Source organism: Protopterus annectens, chromosome 14.part0, assembly GCF_019279795.1.
Source record: "Protopterus annectens isolate FY-2018-M chromosome 14.part0, PAN1.0, whole genome shotgun sequence".
Taxonomy (NCBI): Eukaryota; Metazoa; Chordata; order Ceratodontiformes; family Protopteridae; genus Protopterus; species Protopterus annectens.
The window spans coordinates 915,190,068-915,210,679 of record NC_056748.1 but is presented as its reverse complement, the minus strand read 5'-3'; the positions used below and the strand labels follow the sequence as shown (position 1 = coordinate 915,210,679).

Sequence of the window (20,612 nt, the reverse complement as noted above, 5' to 3'; positions counted from 1 at the left end):
CTGACTTTTTTAATCTCTGGTTTTCTAAGTAAAGGTTAAGGGTGGCCAGATGTCTTCTGAACGTGTCTGGGATTGGCAAATGGGACAGATGGTATGGTAGTGTTCCCGGCCTAGGCAAAAAACACAACTTTATGTGGAATTTGGCCACCACATTGGCATTTGCCCTTCTTGGCAGACATTGGCTGAGGGGAAGTCAGCAAACCAAGCTTAAGCAATAGTAAAAGAACCAAATCCCGAACGGGTTTTAGCTTTATGCGTTTTGATGGAGGAGTGATATGATCTATCTGACATTCGACTGCGGCAAAAGTTCCGAGTTATGTGCATGCAGATGCCACATTTTAAGGCCCCTGGTTTATGGCCCTACGTGTAACTTCCCATGCACCTACAGCAACCAGGCTTAACCTTTTGTATAGGAGCCGACTTTTGGGTCGCCCAAGGCGGAGAATCCCACACTAAGAATACTGCAACATGGCAATAGAAGGACATTATGACTGTGCTCTAGTATGTGACCAAGCAGGGGAAGACTGGATCCTACCTCCTTTGCAGGTTGGCCCTCCTAGTTTGTGACTTCCTGGAAAAGCACAACATGACTATTCAGGTGGTGTACATCCCCTCCTCCAGAAACCTTGTGGCAGACTCGCTGATCAGATCCTGTAGCCAATCCCACGAATGGATGCTTCATAGGGATATGTTCCGTGGACATAGGTCTATTTTTGGAGTACCCCATTGGTCTAGTTGCCTCCTCTCTGAACAGGCAGCTTCCAAGATTTTGTGCGAGTTCCAAGTTCTCTCACTTGAAGTGGGTGACCCATTTCTCCTGGAAGGAGATGTTTTTGTAAGCATTCCCTTCCCTTTCTCTAATACCATATGTCCTGCTGAAAATCGGGCAGCACCTACCAAAAATCTTGCTGGTGACTCCCTTTTCGCTAAGACAGCACTGGTTTCTACTTTTAGTTGGACCAGGGCCATTGCCACAAGTTACCCCACAGAGTGGACCTTCTTGCACAGAACAAAGGATTCCTTGTTGACCCTCACTTATCAACTCTTCAGTTGACTTTGTGGGGGATAGGGTTCTAATTCCTTTCAGGCACCATTTTTCTGAAGACGTGCTCAGGGTTTTGCAGGAGGCCAGAAAACCCAACACTAGAAAATCGTACATTTCCAAAAAAAGATTTTCATTATGGTGTCAATCTAGGGATTCAGTATCCATTAACCATAGATATTCCAGTGGTTTTATCCTACTTGTGTGAGTTGCTCAGTGCTGGCTTGTCTCATCAGTCAAAACAGACATGTCAGCCATATCTGCAGGTCTGCTGCTGTTTCCCAGTCGCCTCCAGATTTTAGGTGAAGCAGTTCCTTAAAGGCATCCTCCACATTAGACTTCCCAGGAGACCCACCCCTTCTTGGGACCTCAGCTTTGTACTAGAGGAATTGACTCTACCCCCCCCCCTTTTGAACCAGCAGCATCTGCTTCCCTCATGCATTGCACCTGGAAAACTGTCTTGCTGGTTGCCTTGAATTTGACTTGAAGGGTGTCAGAACTCCAAGCCCTAATGGCTGTTCCCCCCTTTCTAGTCTTCCACAAGGACAGGGCCTCTGAGGACTAACTCATCCTTTATGCTGAAAGTGATTAATGAACTCTCTCCCCCAATCCATCCAACTCACCACTTTCATCCCCACCTCGCAAAACCGCAGTGAGAGGATCCTACATTACTTGGATCTTCACACACAACTTGTGTTCTAACTGGACAAGACTAAATGATTAAGGAAATCTGACCAGCTCCGTATTAATTTTCATCCCAGGCCGCTGGGTATCCCTGATTCCAAGCAGGTCATGTCGTCATGGATCTCCAAAACCATCTTTTCTCAGACTAACCATGAAAGGACTCTCTCCTCATCTGTAAAGACCCACTCTACCAAAGCCATGGCTTCTTCCAAAGTTTTCTTCAAAAGTGTGGATGTGTCATTCTTGAAGCAGCCACCTGGTCTACCATACATACCTTCGTCAAACATTGTAAACTGGATTCTGTTTCCAGATCCAGAACTGCTTTATGCTGGAGCCATTCTGTGTGGCTTCACTGAAAACTCCTCTACTTCTGCCTCTTCCCTTCCCTCTTGAGCTTTGTCAGTCTCCCTCAAGTGAAGAATACTGCAGCAAGTGAATAGAAGGACACAAAAGTTGTGTAAAATCGTACCATAACCACAGTTCTCTTCACTGCTGCAGTATTCTATCCCTCCCACTTTCCCCACTGGAGTCTCTTCTGGGTGCACACACCACTTAATCCTTGGTCGCCCTTTCCTCCTGGGGCATTCCGTTCTGAGGATGGTATGTGCGTACATCTGTTTTATGGCCTATGTATGACAAGCCTTTGCCAGGTGTACCACATACCCTACAGTGGTGAAAGTCTTCCGTATATTGACAGTCCGGGCACCATTTGGCATGGATATCCCTCAAGTGAAGAGTCGTGCAGCAGTGAAGAGAGGGACTTCAGTGGTTATGGTAAGATTTTACACAGGTTTTTTTTTTTTGCTGTTTGCTACTCACAATTTTCTGTCCTGATATTGTCTTGCTGAGGTCCATAAAGTGCTATGAACAGCTGACTTAAGTCCCGAGATGCTCCAGAATCTATAGATATACTGCAGTTTTTGGCTTTAGCTAAAAATTTGGAATAGTATCAAAAAGTACAGACAGCTGTTGTATGCCTTAGCGTTGTTTGAAGTTACAGCCACTATGGAGCACCTCTGTAAGCTTTCATATGCAAGTGTTTGGGGTGGTGTTTTTAAGGACTGGAGGCAGTTTGGATATTTTGCCAAAAGCCTGCTTTACCTCTCCTATGTTGAAGAGGTAAGTAGATCATGTAAGGTTACATAGATTAGAGTAGTTCATTAAAACTTTTCTATTTTTATAGACCATCTTAGGAGATAGAAACTTGCACACAGCACCCGGAAAATCCATTGACTGGGATGTCATGTTATAGGGACCCAAACTCCATCCTTAAGACAACCAAACTGTTTTTGGCAGTCCCCATGACGGTCGTTTGAGTATAAAATAAAAGCATATCACATTTGAAGTGATTCTGATGCATTAACAGTGTATAGGATATTAAGATATAATAAATGTTTTCAGCTTTTGCATTTACAAATTTATGGTGGTATTTTTTTTTTTTTAATTTTTAAATTTCAAGTTTTCCCATCCATCATGAGATGGGAATTTAGAGATGTGTTCAATGAAGATGGACGGGAAAGTAGTTTTCCATTCTACAACTTAATACATGCAGTTTGGTCCCATTAAATCTGATTTTTTTTTCTTATTGGCTCATTTTATGGATTTAAGCTTGCTTTTCTTGTATTGCTTGGCTTCAGTGATACTGTCATTTAGTTTAAAGTGTGTATTTGTATGTGTAATATATACATGTGTGTATATACTGTATGTATACACATACAGATAAACAACACATCTTTGTCATGTATGCATACATGTTATCTGTATGTAATTATTCATTTGTATTTGTATGTGTGAGGTGTGTGTAGTGTGTGTTAATATATATATGTATGTAGGTAATGTGTTACTGTACTTTAAATCTATACAAGCATATGTCAACAACATTAATGCAGACATAATTTGTGTGTGTGGGGGGCTTCAGCACATGATGGCACGTACTTCAGGGCATCCTTGCAGAATGCATCCTTTTCCCATTCCTGTGAACTATATATATTTTTTTAACTGCGTTACACAATACAGGGGAACGGGCGTAATCCCCATCCCTGTTAAGGCAGCGTTATCTCAGAGTTGTCAGTCTGTTTTTGTCAACTAAAGTGTGTTGGTAAAATAGATCTTTAAAGGATGTCTCAATTTTTTTCATCGAAGTATAGTCAGACTTTGAAGGGAAGCATCTGTTTTTGTGATTGCACACCATTTTGTGGCTTGTGAATATTTGCTTTGAAATAGTTTGCTCATATGGTCTACTGCACATCAGACTGCATGCCATGTCAGGGCTTAGCCACTCTGGTTGCGTGTGTGAGAAAAAAATTGGTTTTGGGTGATTAGGTCGTGTTGCGAAAATGGGCATAGGTAGTAACTATTAAGTATTATTGAGGATCTGTCCCACTCTGACCTGTGCTAGAGACCCATTATAAGGGTGGGGAGGGTTATGTGTGCCCACCATAAAGTTCAGCAGCCTTGGGGCAATAAGCTACTGGCTGGCCAGTCTACTGTTGTCCAAGAAAATCTGGACATTAAAGCCAATGAACCTGCCGAACATCAACAAAGAATAGCTACACATAGGTTCACTGACGAGACCGAGCTTGGAAGTAGGCAACATAATGGCAAGGAGGGAGGCTGGACATCCTATGTATTCTGGAGACGAGATGGGAGGGAAGTGCAGCAAAGTCACTTGGCTCGAGATCCAGAGGTCTACTACTTAGTTGGTGGATAGCCTGGAAATGGGGTGGGAATTGTGGTGAAGAGGATGTTTCAGAAGATAGTGAGGAATGTCATCAGAATTAGTGATGGACTTAAGGCAGTCATCCTCAAATTTAAGGATGACGCACTAGCCATAATCTCAACATATGGCTCACAGCAGGGTTATGATGATGGGGAAGAGTTCATTCAGACAACAGTTGCAAGACCTACTAGATAAAACAGGACAGCATGAATTGGTGTTGATAATGGGTAACCTGTATGCACATATATTGGGACAGACAGGATAAGAGGTCAGCAGGAATAAAGGCAGGGCCATTCTAGACTTTTAAATGGCTCAAACCCCACATCAAAAATGAGGACCCCCCCCCGGCTATAACATAATCTGATCTGATAGACTATCTAAGAAAGGTGGTGGTGTAACACTCATGTTTAAACACCATCTTAATATTCAAACCATTAATAATTCTGCCCCCCTGATTGGAAATGAAAAAAATCTTTTACTCTAACCTCAATCTAAACTCAAACAAAACCTTAAACATTATTGGCTGTTACCTCCCCGCAGGCCAGAATATCCCTATACTAGAAAACCACCTAAATTGGGCCAGTCTTTCCCTTCCCAAGAAACCATCATCCTCTGATTTTAACACTAACTGGCCATCCTGTAACAATACCCACCCGACCACTCACATAATCTACGTGTTTTTTTCCCAACTAATCCAGTCACCCATCCATTTAAATAAAAATCCTAACAACCACACTATCTTTGATTGGATATTAGTCAACAAAGATCCCCACTCCTACACAACAGGCTGCCTACCTGACAGCCTCAGCGACCATACCCCCATTTTCCTCCTAAAACTCCATGCAAAAAATCCCAATCTTATTATCCATCGACAAATCCGCATTACTACAAACTTCAGTCCCCACTCATTCATCTTGTACCTCAAAAACTAACTGGGCACTGCTAAAACACCTCAGTCTCAATGAAGCCCTACACTTCTTTGATTTCACCTTCCTCAAGCCCTACCTAACATGCACCAGAGTCTGACCAAAAGCAGCCCTGGTTACAAAAAAAAAAAAAAAAAACACCAGACAACTTATAAAAAATCTGGAACAAAGCTTGGGAACAGTGGTGCCAAACTAAAACACCCTCTGGTAGACGATCCTTCCTTGAATTGCGTAACAAGGTAAAAAGGCTAACAAAAACAGATGAAGCCCTTTGCTGTCAGTCCACCCTAAACTCCTCTCATCAGAATCCCAAACACTTCTGGTCCACAGTAAACTCTACCCAACCAGGTAAACTTGGCACTCCCCCACCTACCATCCCCTCCTCCTCCAGCAGTATAGCTGACTCTCTGAACACACACTTCACTGAAACCATTGTATCTCTAGCCAAACAGCCCCCCTCCTCACCCCCCAGCCTCGCATACAAAGCCCCCCACCCTCCTCCTTTACCCTCTCCACAGTACCCACTTCCCACATAAAAAAAACTATCAAAACTAAAGCTCACTAAACTCACTGCCGAAAACCTACCTGCAGATTACTGAAAAGTAGCTGCGGACACCCTCGCCTATCCAATTTCCATATTAATAAACTGCTCCATATCAAAAAGCTGTGCCCCCACTCTGTGGAAGATCTCACATTCCCCTACACAAAGGGGGCTCCTCCACCGACCTTTCCCACTACCGCCCAGTCGCCTTCCTCTCCCAATTCTCCAAGAGTCTTGAGAAATGTGTACACTCACAAGTAATAAACTGTCTATTAACTAACAATCTTCTCTCCAAAAACCCTGCATGGCTTCAGGCCATTTTTTAGCACCATCACTGCTCTACGTTCCTTCGCTGACATGATCCTGCACCATAAAAACAATGGCCTATACTCTTCTGCTATATTTCTGGACCTATCAAAAGCTTTTGATATGGTATCTCGCAACATCCTTCTCTGTCCTCACTAATCTCTTCTTTTCCCACTCTGTCACCAGTTGGTTCCACAACTCTCTCTCAGGCTGACAGCAGTCTGTGATTTGGCATCATCAGCTCTCACCTAGTCTTCCTGTCTCTGGGTTCCTCAAGGCTCTGTATTTGGCCCACTACTGTTATCCCTATTCATAATTAACCTTCATACCTCCACCGAACAGGCCACTGTTATGCAATATGTAGATGACTCCACTCTCATTTGCTCGGCCCCCCACTTTACCAGAACTACAAAATATTACACAAGTATCTTTCATATCTGTAGAAACCTGGCTTTCCAATGCCCAACTTTTGCTCAGTCCAAACAAAACCAAACCTCTCATCTTTAAACCCTCTAAATCTATGCACTCCTCCACCCTCATCAATACTCATGCCAAGAACACCACCATAATCTCCCCATCTAACCACACAAAACATCTAGATTTTGAAATAGACAAACTCAGATTCGACCCCCATATAGCTGTCACCATAAAAAAAGTTCATAAAAAGCTCTGGGCACTATATAGAAACAAATACCTACCCAAAACAGCCAGGACTGCTATTGCCAACTCAGTTAATTTCCACCTTACTCTATGCCTCACCCATACTTACCAACCTTAGACAGATTGACCTAAACAGTGACTGAAATCCTGCTACAATAGCATTGCAAAGCTTGCAACAGGCGCAAGCTACCGCAGCCATCACTACAACTCACTTAGGGAGCTAGATTGGCTTTAATTCCCACAACTTCACCTGAATCAACTCTGATTTGCCCACAAACTAATAAACCACCCCCACAATATTCCATCACTTCAAAACTTACTACAGCCCTGTACTTCAAGAACCCTACGATCCAGTAGCAGAAATCTACTTACCACTAAACCCAAAAACTCAGCAGGTAATGCCCTTTTCTCTTATATTTCCAGACTATGGAATAACCCCCCACACACCAAACTACCTTCCAGCAGTCTATTCAAAGCCGCTCAAGTCTCACCTAAAAATGCCTCTGCCCTTGCCCAAACCCTGACCAACACACCTCCCAAACACACTTATCCTATTATCAACCTAACCCCTTAAATGTCGGTCTACTTTTTGCTTTTACTACTGTGCTGTGTAATCTGAACTACATGTTGATTACTTCTAGATCTACTAGTGTAACATTATATTGTAAAATTACTCTATTGTACATCTCTCTAATTTTGTACTTGGAGCTCTTCTCCTTGGGCCTCTGTTGAGAAAGGACCTGTGTCCAGTCAGAATTTCCCAGTAAACAAATATAATTAAAAATAAATAAATGGCTTGATTGTGGCCAATGCATGGCTTAGCAAGATGGACAGCAACATGATCACGTGCAGGAGTGGCCAATATGCAACTCTGTAGACTTCCTCCTAGTAAGGAAAGAGCACTGAGGTAGAATCAATGAATGCAAAGTCATCCCCATTGGAACAGTTGACTGCAGCATAAACCACTAGTTGCCACAATGAGCTGCAAGCACTGGTCAGATAAGGCTGTGAGGTTAACACACTAGGCTAAAGACCTGGAGGTTAACTGGAGAGAACACTGGAATTTAGGTAGTTACTTGGGACTCTAGCACCTCAGAAAGATGAGTTGAAGAATGGCAGCACCTCATAACAGCATGTGTGTGGACTGTGGCCAGGTATGCCGCCAAGTCAGGTGTGGGAGTAGGGTACATAAGGAAAGCTGGTGATGGAATGCAGAAGTCAAGTAAGTTATCAGAAAAAGGGAGGAGTGTAGGATAAAGTATGAAAAAAGACTGACCAGGCTAGGAGGGAATACAGGTTGGTAACAAGCAGAGAGAAGTTGCAGTAGCAAGCAGCAAGGCATCAGAGGCAATGTGCCAGCTTCTAGGAAATGAACTCAGTAAATGGCAAACTCTTGTCAGGTTACAAGGCAAAGACATAGTCAGACACCCCTTCATAAGGGATGCCAGTAGCAAACTGCTCACCAGCCCACATGACATTATAGGCAGATGGAGTATTTCCAGCAGCTTCTGAATGAAGAAACCCCTCAAACTGTCCTGCCCAGACAGCTTTTGATTAAAGAGGAAGAGGAGCCCATCCTAGAAGTAAGAACAGTACGAAGGAAAAAAGTCAGGGAAGAGAGCAGGCTCAGATGAGGTCACAACAGATGAGATAAAGCTATTGGGTGAGATAGGAGTACTCAAAGTTTTATTTCCCCCTATCAGTATGGAGAGAAGCATATGACAAATGATTGTTTTTGTACAATGGCACTAGCCTACTTTATCCAAAGGTCACTTAAACTGTGAGCTTTATAGAGGTATCAAACTCTGGTTACACTGCATGAAATATTTAGAGGGTGATTAATAAATTAATCCAGAGTAGTAGAATGTAAGATGGGAGATGAGCAGTTTGGATTCAGATCTGCATACAGCACAACTGACCCAATGTTTGCAATGCGGTAGATGGTTGAGAAGAAACTGGAGATGAGCAGTGTCCAACTGGACAGTCTTAAACTTAGCGAATGCATATGACAAGGTCCTGAGAATTTTATTGGGGCAGTCTTGCAATGCATTCAAGTCCCAGAAACATTGGTGAAACAGATGCAGGGTTTTGTACAAAGATAAAATGACTAAAGAACAAACTGGACTAACAGAGGGTTTCCAGTGAGAGCGGGTTTGCTTCAGGGTTCAGCTAGAGTCCACTGATGTCCATACTGGTGATAGAGTACATTAGTAAACAGGTCGGAAGGGACAATTCAACAAAGTTGCTATATGCAAACCCTGAGCAAGAAATTGAAGGATAGTAGAATGGAATGCAAAACTGAAGGCACATGTGTTGAAATCGAGCACAGACTGTTGTAATGGCAGCAAGTGCCCCAAATCAGAAGAAGCTGGGAATTGAGCTAAAAGGGAAAGGAGTGGAACAGGATGTTTGTTACACTACTGCAGTCATTACACTTGTTATCCTGCCGTCACAGTCCTGCAGTCGGCCCGAGTTCTAAAGTCTTGGTCTGGCGTCAGTTGCTGTCGCTTCTTCCCTGACGTCCGTGCGCCAGGGGTATATAAGATGCAGCCGACACCATATTTTCATCGTGCATACAGCTGCAGTCATAACAGATGGGTTATCCTGCCGTCAGGCGGGTCCTCGGTCGGGCGAATTCCAAAGTCTAGGTCCGGCGCCGGTTGTCGTCGCTTCTTCCCTGACGTCAGTGCGGCAGGGGTATAAGAGGCAGCCGACGCCATCTTCAGCCTTTCTTGCCGCGCGGTGCCTGAAGCAGAAGCAGTTCGCAAGTGCCGGTCGGCCAGCTCCTGAAATTTACGAAAATATTTCAGCCGAAGTCTTCTTGAAAGCTAAGTACCCCGTTGGGGAAACATTTCTTGCTAAGTACCCCGTTGGGGAAACATTTCTTGCTAAGTACCCCGTTGGGGAAACATTTCTTGCTAAGTACCCCGTTGGGGAAACATTTCTTGCTAAGTACCCGTTGAAACATTTCTTGCTAAGTACCCGTTGAAACATTTCTTGCTAAGTACCCCGTTGGGGCAACATTTCTTGCTAAGTACCCCGTTGGGGCAACATTTCTTGCTAAGTACCCCGTTGGGGCAACATTTCTTGCTAAGTACCCCGTTGGGGAAACATTTCTTGCTAAGTACCCCGTTGGGGAAACATTTCTTGCTAAGTACCCCGTTGGGGAAACATTTCTTGCTAAGTACCCCGTTGGGGAAACATTTCTTGCTAAGTACCCCGTTGGGGAAACATTTCTTGCCTCAGACCGATGTCAGACAAAGTTAATAATTGCATTTCATGTGAAAAGCAAATACCGCATAAGGATTTCCACTCTTTCTGTATTCCTTGCTTAGGCCCAGACCACGACGTCTCGGCCTGCTGTTTTTGTGCTAGATTTAACAAATGCACTATTAAGCGTCGGGCGGAGTTCGCCCATCACTATTTTGGTAAATTTAATTTATATTATGTCGTCAGATACTCAGACTCCAGTTTTGGGTAAAAGACGCAAAGATAAGGACCGACATACGAGGTCCGCGACTTCTACTGCCACCACGCTAAGGCCGACTACTGGTTCTCAGCGAGGCACCTACGCAGCCCCTGAGTAACGATGACACTTCATTGCCGGTGTCTTCTGTGCCTGAGGAAGCAGGCTCCTCGGCCCCCATTCCGACTACAGATAGACGCCACTCTTGGCGGGGAAACAGTTTAGACAGGCCTGCCATTTCTCAAGGTGTCTTCAGGCCTTCCTCCTCTATTAAGGCTTTCACAAAATCTAAAGCAGCCATGAAAACTAAAAAACAAGGACCACAGACCCCCTCTCAAGGCCCCATGCCTAAAAAACAGATGCTCAAAATGGCTGAGGATTTGATTACTGTTATCAGGGGTTCTCAACCCCCCTCGGACAAAAGGCCCAGATTAGAGGAAGACTACCCTTCCTCAGATCAAGCCTCTATTACCTCTGAACATTCTGAGGGCTAGGCATATACATACTCTCCTTTTGAAGACTCTGATGCAGAGGAGGCTGTTCCCTCAGTTCTCCCCCCCCCTTTGAGGACTACTCTTTTGGGGAAACCCTACATACTTTGAGGGAACACTTTCACTGGGAAGGCCAAGATTACTCAGATTCCAAGAAAAGGCTCAGGGATTTTCTCTTGCTCCCCCAGCATAGGCCTCTGGCTATCCCTCCTGTCTTAGACATATTAGATGATGTGTACCCAGAAGCCAGCCTCAACCCAGGTTCTTTACCTCCAGCTCCTGTTAAACCAGACAGGTATTGCAGAGTTCCCGATTCACACCAGTTCCTATACAAAAGCCATACTGCTGACCCAGAAACTATTTCACAGGGTCCCAAGGGAATTGAGGCCACTACTGCTAAAAACCCATTACCTTCAGAGAGATTCCAGAGCTTTAGAAAGGTGGGGGGAAAAGGTGTATACCTCGGCCACTTTAACCATGAGGGCATTAAACTGTCAGTTCCATATGTTAAAGCATCAACAGTTTTTGTTATCTCAGTTGAAAAGCAAAATGACAACCTGAGCAACCAGATTTAAGAGTTGCAGGATTTGTTGCATAGTGCAGAGCAAGTGGGTAAACATACCTTGCAGTGTGGTTTTGATGCTTTAGAGGCCTCGTGTAGAGCTGCTGTTACAGGGTCTGTCGCACGTAGACATGCTTGGCTCAAAGAGCAAGCCTTACCAGATCATGTCAAAGCTAAATTACTAGATGCCATCTCTTCAAAAAGATGTATTGTCTGGTGTTAAAGCTGAGGAGGTACTAAAGAAAATGGAGGAAAAGGCGAGATCAATGCAAACAGTGAAAGATTTCCTGCAGGTACAACCTCCATGTTTCAGCAGAAACTGGCCTTCAAAGAATTGGTCCTTTCCAGCCACGGACAGACCTCAGAGGCAGATACAGGCACCCGATGGGTAGAGGGTAATCTCAAGGATCATTCAGAGCCAGACAATGGCAAGCACCAACCCCAAGAGGTGGATAAGATAGAGCACAGTCATTCAGAAAGCAGACACAATGACTTTCCCCTTCACCTGCCAAGCAAAGCTTTAATGGCAGCACCTTTAGGCGGAAAACTGGCATTCTCAAAAAATTGACATATTGTCACAAAAGACAAATGGATCCTGGACATTATAGACAGAGACTACAGATTCCACTTTCACACCCTTCCAAAAATGAGAGGCATGCCAAACCTGCCACAAAATCAAAGGGCAGAGGCACACAAACAAATTTCAGCTCTCATGGACATGAAAGCTATTCAAGAGGTACCTGCAAAAGAACAAGGTCAAGGGTTTTAGTCCAGACTATTCCTGGTACCAAGGAAAGACCAAGATTGGAAACCTATTTTAGACCTATCCATCCTAAACACATATTTACAGGTACCAAAATTCAAGATGCTTACATTACAGCAGCTTCTTCCCATGCTGGGCAAGGAGTCTTGGCTGGTAACATTGGACCTCAAGGAGGCATACCTGCATGTCCCTATCAGACAAGATTGCAGAAGATAACTCAGATTTCTTGCAGGTTCAACCCATTATCAATTCTCTGCATTGCCCTTTGGCTTATCTACTGCGCCCAGAGTGTATACGAAATGCTTGACATAAGTAATTGCCTTCTGCAGACTTCAAGGAATACAAATATACCCATATCTGGACGACTGCCTGATCCAAGCGGACAGCAAGGACATACTTCTGAAACACCTGGCGTTTGTAATAAAACTGAACTTTCTGGGATACAGTCAACAGAAAGAAATCAAAACTAATACCCTCTCAAACAATAATTTTCCTGGGTGCCAGCTTGAATACAAACACCCAGATGGCCTATCTCACGCCAGACAAACAAGGGCAACTATCTCAATACTCAAGCAAAATGGCAACCTTCACCAGGCTGACTGCAAGGAAAGTCCTGCAGGCTCTGGGATTCATGGCATCATGCATCCTGCAGATCCCATGTGCAAAGCTGCATATGAGGAAACTTCAATGGTACCTAAAAACTTATGGTCTCAACACAGCCAGAGTTTGGAAACAGTTATACCACTCATTCCATGTCTTCAAAAGGAATTTCTGTGGTGGGCTCAAGCATGCCAAAGAAACATAGGTCTCCCTTTCTGCATACCTCAAGCAAATCAAATCATCACAGCAGACACCTCTGACTATGCCTGGGGGGCACACATGACAGATCAGTGCATTCAGGGAAAATGGTCCCAAAAAGAGAAGCACCTACACATCAACCAAAAGGAAATGCTAGCAGTGCAAAATGCTATTATGGCTTTCAAAGACCTACTGCATCCAGGCCAGCTATTAAGTACAGACACCACAGTGATGTGGTACATAAACAAACAAGGGGGAACTCATTCATACCCCCTGTGCAGACTAGCCATGACTCATTGGAACACAGCTCTGGAATTGCAAATCCAACTTCAGGCACAATTCCTGCCAGGGAAGGAAAACACACTGGCAGACAGCCTAAGCAGAAAAATGACAGAGCCTAAGCAGAAAAATGACAGATCCACACGAATGGAAGTTGCATCCTCAAGTTTTCGCAAAGATAACTCTGGCATGGGGGACAGCCAGACATAGATCTCTCTGCTACCCACAGAAATTACCAACTGAAAAAATTTTGCTCAAGGACCTATCATCCACAGGCCTGGAAAGTGGACGCACTTTCTTTCAATTGGACAACATTGACAGTCTATGCCTTTCCGCCTCTCCCTCTGCTGCGCAAAGTTATATTAAAAGCCTGAGCAGAGAGGCCGAAAATGATTCTCATTGCTCCAGACTGGCCAAGACAACACTGGTATCCACTCCTGAAGAGCCTGACGCATTCCCCACCATGGATCCTACCTCTAGTGCCTCTTCTGTTGTCCCAGCACAACTTCAAAACTCTTCACAGCCAGCTCAAAACCCTAAATCTAGCCGCATGGAGAATCCCTTGATTTCCCAACAGACCCTCCTCTCCAAGGAGGTGCAGGATGTAATCTTGGAGGCCAGAAGACCTACTAGAAAAGCCTACTACGCCAAATGGAAACTGTTTTGTGCCTGGAATCAGAAAAAGGGTCAGAATCCTTGGGTAATTTACCTCAAATATTACAGTACCTAGCTGAGATGGTAAACAGTGGACTTTCATTCTCCTCCATCAAAATCCATGCTTCAGCCATTTCTGCACAATACAACGCAGATCCTCCTTTATTCTCTCATCCTCTCTTAAGACAGTTCCTTAGAGGGGCTAAGAGTATAAAACCCCCAAGGAAACCACCAGTCCCTGCTTGGGACCTCAACTTCATATTGGAAAAACTGACCCTTCCTCCATTTGAGCCAGCTGCTTCAACAGAACTACAATATTTGTCATGGAAAACAGCCTTCCTTCTGGCCATCACCTCGGCACGCAGGGTTTCAGAACTACAGGCCCTCATGGCTGTGCAACCTTTCATCATTTTCCATTATGACAGAGTTTCCTTAAGAACCAACCCTACCTTTATGCCAAAGGTAGTATCCAGGGTAGCCTTGAATCAGACTATCCACTTACCTACCTTTTACCCTAACCCACAAAACAAAGCGGAAAGACTACTACATTCCTTGGACATTCACAGACAACTTCGTTATTATTTGGACAGGACAAAGCCATTCAGGAAATCCGAGCAACTCTGTGTCCTATGCTACAGGTGCTCAAGGAAAGGCCATCTCCAAACAGACCATCTCAAAATGGATAGTCCACTGCATACGCTTTTGTTACTCATTTCATGGAAAAGCTGTGCCTTCAAGCATCAGATCCCACTCCACAAGGGCCACAGCTACCTCTGCAGCTTTCCTCAGGGGGGTTCCTACCAAGGACATTTTGGAAGCAGCCACCTGGAGTTCAGTGCACACTTTCTCCAAACACTATCACCTTCCACTTTACTCTAAATCTAGAGAGGGATTTGCCACAGCTGTCTTGCAGGGCATCCTTGCTCCTCCTCGTTCCACTTAGTGCCTTCCACCCCTACTTAGCTTTGGGATTCTACCCATCTGTTATGACTGCAGCTGTATGCACGATGAACATAGTACAGTTTTGTACCTACCATAAATGTAGACGTTAGAGTGCTCATACAGCTGCAGTTCAGGTTTCCCTCCCTCCATCCCCTCTTAGGACAGGCCTTATGGCAAACACCTTCTCATACAACCTATTTGGGGTGTTCTTTTATGGTGTATTTGCTTGCAAACTACTGTTTTTTGATTATTCTATATTGCATGATTACATAAGTTTGTTTTGCCTTCCTTCTGGGGGCACCTGACATCTGGGGCAAGAAAAACTGAAGATGGCGTCGGCTGCCTCTTTAATACCCCTGCCGCACTGACGTCAGGGAAGAAGCGACAACAACCGACACCGGACCTAGACTTGGGAATTCGGCCGACCGAGGACCCGCCTGACGGCAGGGTAAACCCATCTGTTATGACTGCAGCTGTATGAGCACTCTAACATCTACATTTATGGTAGGTACAAAACTGTACTTCAGTCTTTCTTGCCACACGTTGCCCGATGCAAAAGCAGTTCACAAGTGCCAGTCGGCAGACTCCTGAGGTTTTCATTCTGAATCCAGAATCGAAGTCTTCTACAAAGCCAAGCACCCCGTTGAGGAAACTTTTTCTTGCCTCAGAGCGATGTCAGTAAAAGTTAATAATTGTATTTCTTGTGGGAAGCAAATACCTCGTAAGGATTTCCATTTCTATTGTATCCCATGCCTAGGACCAGAAAACAACTTCACAGGTTGTCGGTTTTGTGCTAGGTTTAACAAGCGCACTATTAAACGTCTGATTTTGCCCGACATTATTTTGGCAGACAATTCAATTACACCATGCAGTCAGAACTACCGACCGGGTTACACAAAAAACGCAAAGACAAGGACAGGCATCCGAGGCCCAAAACTGACTAAGCCTCTAATAGGTCAGTTGCCGGTTCTCCGGTTTTCAGCGAGGCACCTTCGCAGCCCCTGACTACCACTTCTTTGGAACCACAGGCCGCCGCTGACTCCCACGTGGAGATGGCTGGGCCTTCAGATACACCAGACTTGAGGCCTACCGAGACTAACCCTTCAGAGGGCTCTGGAGTAGCCGAACAACCCGCAGCTTCAGAGGGTGTTTTCAGGCCTACTCAGTTAACCATTAAATCTTCTGTTGAACCTAAAACAAAGAAACAACTTCAGCATTCACCAGGACAGGCCTCCATGCCTAAGAAACAGATGCTCAAAATGGCCGAAGACCTAATTACTCTGATCAGGGGGTCTCACCCTCCCCCTGATAAAAGGCCTAGACAGGATGTAGACTGACTCATCTGACCAGGTTTCCATCTCCTCAGTCATCCTCAGACCCAAGGATACTCTTTACCCCCTTATGAGGATTCTGATGTTGAGGAATCTATTCCTTCAGCCTCTCCACCAGAGGACTACTCCTTTGGGGAAACCTTACATACCATGCGGGAGCATTTCCATTGAGGGCCAGGATTACTCAGAATCCAAGAAAAGGTTCAGATTTCCTTTCACCTCAACACAGACCCCTTGATGTTCCGCCAGTGTTGGATATTGTGGATGATGTTTATTCTGAATCCAGTTTAAAGCCTGATTCTTTACCTCCTGCTCCAGTTAAGCCAGACATACTACAGAGTCCCTGACTCACACAAATTCCTTAATAAAAGCCCTGTTGCTGACCCTGAAACTATTTCCCAGGGTCCCAAAGGGGAAAAGGCCTCTACAGCAAAAAATCCAGTCCCCTCTGACAGATTCCAGAGCATTAGACAGATGGGGGAAGAAAATGTATGCATCTGCAACTTTAGCAATAACAGCCTTAAATTGCCAGGTTCACATGCTTATATACCAGCAATATTTGATGTCTCAGTTGAAACAAAAAATGCTTCCAAATTCAGATCTTCCCAATTATAAGGAAATGCAGGATTTATTGCATGCAGTTGAACACGTGGGAAACCATACTTTGCAGTGTGGTTTTGATACCTTAAGAGGCCTCCTGTAGAGCAGCAGTTACAGGGTCTGTCATTAGAAGACATGCTTGGTTAAAAGAGCAGACATTACCAGATCATGTTAAAGCAAAATTCTTAGATGCACCTTTGCAGCAGGATGTTTTATTTGGAGTTAAGGTAGAAGAGGTATTAAAGAAAATGGAAGATAAAGCAAAATCTATGCAAACGGTGAAGTATTCCTTACAGGTTCAGCCTCCTCAATTTAGCAGAAATTGGCCAACAAAGAATTGGTCCTTTCCAGTTTGACAGACCTCAAAGGGGCAGATACAGACGTCCAGGAGGCAGAGGTCAACCACAAGGTACTTACAGACCTCGACAGTGGTGTGCTTTAACCCAGAAAGAAGGGGAAGACAGGCCTCAACCTTATAGAAAACAGCCCCAATGACTTCACACTACAGCTGCCAAACATCTCTCTTGGCAGCCCCCTTGGGTGGAAAACTGGCACTTTTCAGTCACAATTGGCAAATGATCACCAAATACAAATGGGTTCTCAATATTGTGTCTCAAGGTTACAGGTTCTGCAAATGTTCAGGATGATGACACAGAAATGGTGGAGCCCGGACATAGATCTGTTCGCATCCCCAATGAATTGCCAGCTACAGAAATTCTGCACAAGTACTTACCACCCACAAACATGGAAAGTGGATGCCCTCTCATTCAGCTGGAAAAACTTACAAGTATACGCTTTCCCACCAATACCTCTCCTTTCAAAGGTACACATAAAAGCCAAACAAGAAAGCCCAAAGATGATCCTAATTGCCCCAGAATGGCCACGCTAGCACTGGTACCCAATCTTAAAGAACTTAGCACAAGGACCACCATGGATTTTGCCTCAAATCTCACAACTTATGACTCAGCAAAACAATCAGATACTTCACAGCCAGCTCAAGACTTTAAACCTGGCTGCATGGCAGATTCCTTAGTCAAGCAAACAGTGCCTCTCTCCAAAGCTGTTATTGATGTCATTATGGAGGCCAGAAGGCCTAGCACCAGGAAAGCCTATTCGGATAAATGGAAGAGATTCTGTGCCTGGAACCAGACTCACAGCCTTGACCCTCTTGTCCCAAATATTCCTCAGATACAATACTTGACTAAGATGCTGGACAAAGGCCTCTAATTTCCATCCATTAAGATCCATGCCTCTGCCATCTCTACTCATTACAACACAGATCCACCAATTTTTTCTCATCCTTTGCTAAAGCAGTACCTCAGAGGGGCTAAAAACATAAGACCGCCCCGTAGAGCACCAACTCCAACTTGGGACCTCAACTTTGTCTTGGAAAAATCAACTACCTCCTTTTGAGCCAGCTAACTCAGCAGACTTAAATGTCTCTTGGAAAACTGCTCTGCTCCTGGCAATTACCTCAGCTCGAAGAGTTTCAGAATTACAGGCACTAATGGCAGCGGAATCCATCATTTTCCACCAAGACAGGGTGTCTTTAAGATAAAACCCTACTTTTATGTCAAATGTGGTATCCAGTGTGGCTCTAAACCAAACTATTCACTTGCCAACTTTTTATCCAAGTCCACAGAACAAAGGGGAGAGACTACTGCATTCCTTGGACATACCCAGGCAGTTGCGCTTCTACTTGGACAAAACAAAAGCTTTCAGGAAAACTGAGCAATTATTTGTTGCATATGCTGCAGGAACATAGGGAAAAGCAATTTCAAAACATCCCTTTTCAAAATGGATAGGGCATTGTATACGTTTCTGCTATACACACCATGGGAAAACTGCACCTAACAGCATTGGGTCTCATTCCACCAGGGCAACAGCCCCTTCAACTGCCTACCTCAGAGGAGTACCTACCAAGGACATTTTGGAAGCAGCAACTTTGAGTTCTGTACATACCTTCACAAAGCATTATCTGCCTCTCTACTGTAAATCCAGAGCTGGCATTGACACTGCAGTTCTGCAGGGCCTTATAGCCACCCCAATGCCTTAAAGAACCAGCCACCCTACCTCAGCTTTGGGACTCTATCCAAGTGTAATGACTGCAGCAGTGTAACACGAACATAGTACAGTTTTGTACCTACCATAAAGGTAGATGTTCAAGTGTATACACTGCTGCAGTCCAGGTTACCCTCCCTCCTTCCCCTCTTACTTGTTGGTACTTAACCTAGTATTCTACCCTTTGCTACCTATGGGGAGTATTTGCTGGTGGTAAAGTATTTGTTTGCTTTTCTTAGGTATGTTTTATTAGCAATTTACATTGCCTACCTTTTTGGGGGCACCTGACATCTGGGGCAAGAAAAACTGAAGAAAATGGCGTCTGCTGCATCTTGTATACCCCTGGCGCACTGACGTCAGGGAAGAAGTGACAGCAACCGATGCCGGACCAAGACTTTCGAACTCGGGCCGACTGCGGGACCGCCTGACGGCAGGGTAACCCAAGTGTAATGACTGCAGCAGTGTATACACTCGAGCATCTACATTTATGGTAGGTACAAAACTGTACTTTAACTGCTTCAGTGAGGAGGTCAAAGCTAGAATCAGAGGGGTTGCAGCCAACTGGCAAAGTGTTATTGGAAGTGTGTGACAGAAGAATGCCAAAGAAATTGAAAAGTAAGGTGTACAAAATGGTGTTGTGGTCGGTCAGTATTGTGTAGTACAGAAACCTTGGACAGTAAAAACAGAGCAGTTGAAGCTAGAGGTCTTGGAGATGAAGTGGCTGAGACAAGTGGTAGAATGCACACTGGTTCAGATGAAATGAGGAAATATGAGCAGGAGTGAAAGGAGCTCCCGTTGCAGACAAGGTCAGAGAACATATTACGGTGGTTTGGGCACAAGTGCAGATGATTTGGTGAAGATAATTTGGGACAGACAGGAAGATAGCAAGAGGAAACGAGGGCATCCAGCAGAGGTGGGTGGATTGTGAGAAAACTTGACAGTCGGATGCAAGTGTTCTAGAAGGTAGGAGAATGGCATTGAATTGAGACAGTTGACACAACACCCTGCTGCATGATGACAGTACGTTAATAAATGGAGTCGTACTATTCGTGTGAACCCTTGAGCATGTTTTTTGTTGCAGGTCAAGAAATGCCCACTTTCGATCATTTAGGAGCTAGAGTGTAGTTGGGTGCACCTTTTTAATAAATGACACAGGCTTTCTGTAACTGTTTAATGCAAACTGATTTAGAGCAGATGTAAATTTGAGCGTAGCCTGTAAAGAAAGGCTTGGAGAGAACGGATAGTTGCTACATGATGAGGATGTGTCTGTAACATTGCTGAAGTAGACTGCTACCCTGTAGCAAGTCTTTGTATTGATCTGCTGTATTTCATGCTTTTGTGCCAGAGTTGTTTTAGCTTAAGGCACTGTTTCCTTAATTCAGCTGTACTGTTTTTGCTGTTGTGTTAAATGTAAATATTTAGTATCCTTTCTTTTGTGTAGACACTGAGCCAGCGACTTCCACTCACACAAAAATTTACACCAAAGGATTTGATCAATGGAATTAAAGAACAGAATGAAGAACTAGGGCTTGTGATTGATTTAACAAACACAACTCGGTATTATGAGAAAAAGGTAGGAGAAAAGCATTTGTGTAGTAAAACATGGGAGTTGATTGTTTGCTATCTTGAAGTTTTGCTTTCTTGAAATGATTAATTTTGCAGAGCTTAACGAAATTTTAATTTTTCATTTCTGTGTAAAATAGAAAAAAATCTGTGGAAAAATTAACACATGCCTCTAAATGTGGAAGAATTAACGCATGCTTCTAAATCATTTTCCTTTTTTAAAA

General features: G+C 44.2%; 1 protein-coding gene across 2 annotated transcripts in view; it reads left to right on the top strand.

Annotated features, from left to right (window-relative positions):
* The window catches only part of LOC122789336 (RNA/RNP complex-1-interacting phosphatase-like), a 676,254-nt gene that overhangs the window by 442,290 nt on the left and 213,352 nt on the right, over positions 1 to 20,612 (top strand). For both annotated transcript variants that reach the window (XM_044056703.1, XM_044056702.1), the window contains exon 4: positions 20,267 to 20,398. In XM_044056703.1, coding sequence (XP_043912638.1) covers positions 20,267 to 20,398 — 132 coding nt within the window. The remainder of the gene's footprint in view (positions 1 to 20,266; positions 20,399 to 20,612) is intronic.